Source organism: Crocuta crocuta, unplaced genomic scaffold (assembly GCF_008692635.1).
Source record: "Crocuta crocuta isolate KB4526 unplaced genomic scaffold, BGI_CrCroc_1.0 scaffold466, whole genome shotgun sequence".
Classification (NCBI taxonomy): Eukaryota; Metazoa; Chordata; class Mammalia; order Carnivora; family Hyaenidae; genus Crocuta; species Crocuta crocuta.
The window spans coordinates 8,647,894-8,648,169 of record NW_027529672.1 but is presented as its reverse complement, the minus strand read 5'-3'; the positions used below and the strand labels follow the sequence as shown (position 1 = coordinate 8,648,169).

General features: G+C 76.8%; 1 protein-coding gene across 5 annotated transcripts in view; it reads left to right on the top strand.

Moving 5' to 3' along the window:
* The first annotated feature begins 90 nt into the window (after positions 1-90).
* FUOM (fucose mutarotase) overlaps positions 91-276 on the top strand; it is a 5,682-nt gene continuing 5,496 nt past the window's right edge. For all 5 annotated transcript variants that reach the window (XM_077763018.1, XM_077763021.1, XM_077763016.1 and 2 more), the window contains exon 1: positions 91-199. In XM_077763018.1, the coding sequence (XP_077619144.1) occupies positions 115-199 (85 nt within the window). In that variant the 5' untranslated portion in view covers positions 91-114. The remainder of the gene's footprint in view (positions 200-276) is intronic.

The window sequence follows — 276 nt, the reverse complement described above, 5'->3', positions numbered from 1 at the left end:
CCCCTCCCGCTCCGAGCTTCCAACCTTCTGGGACGCCTCGCTCGGCCCCGCCCCTTCCGCCGAGGACCCGCCCCTTCCGCCGAGGACCCGCCCCACGCTCCAGAAGGCGGGAGCATGGTGGTGCTGAAGGGCGTCCCGGCGCTGCTGTCCCCGGAGCTGCTCTACGCCCTGGCGCGGATGGGGCATGGAGACGAGATAGGTGCGCGCGGCGGGGCAGGGCCTCGGGGCCCCCGGGGCCCCCGGGCAGGGGTCCTGGCCGAGGCTGCGGCCCGGTTC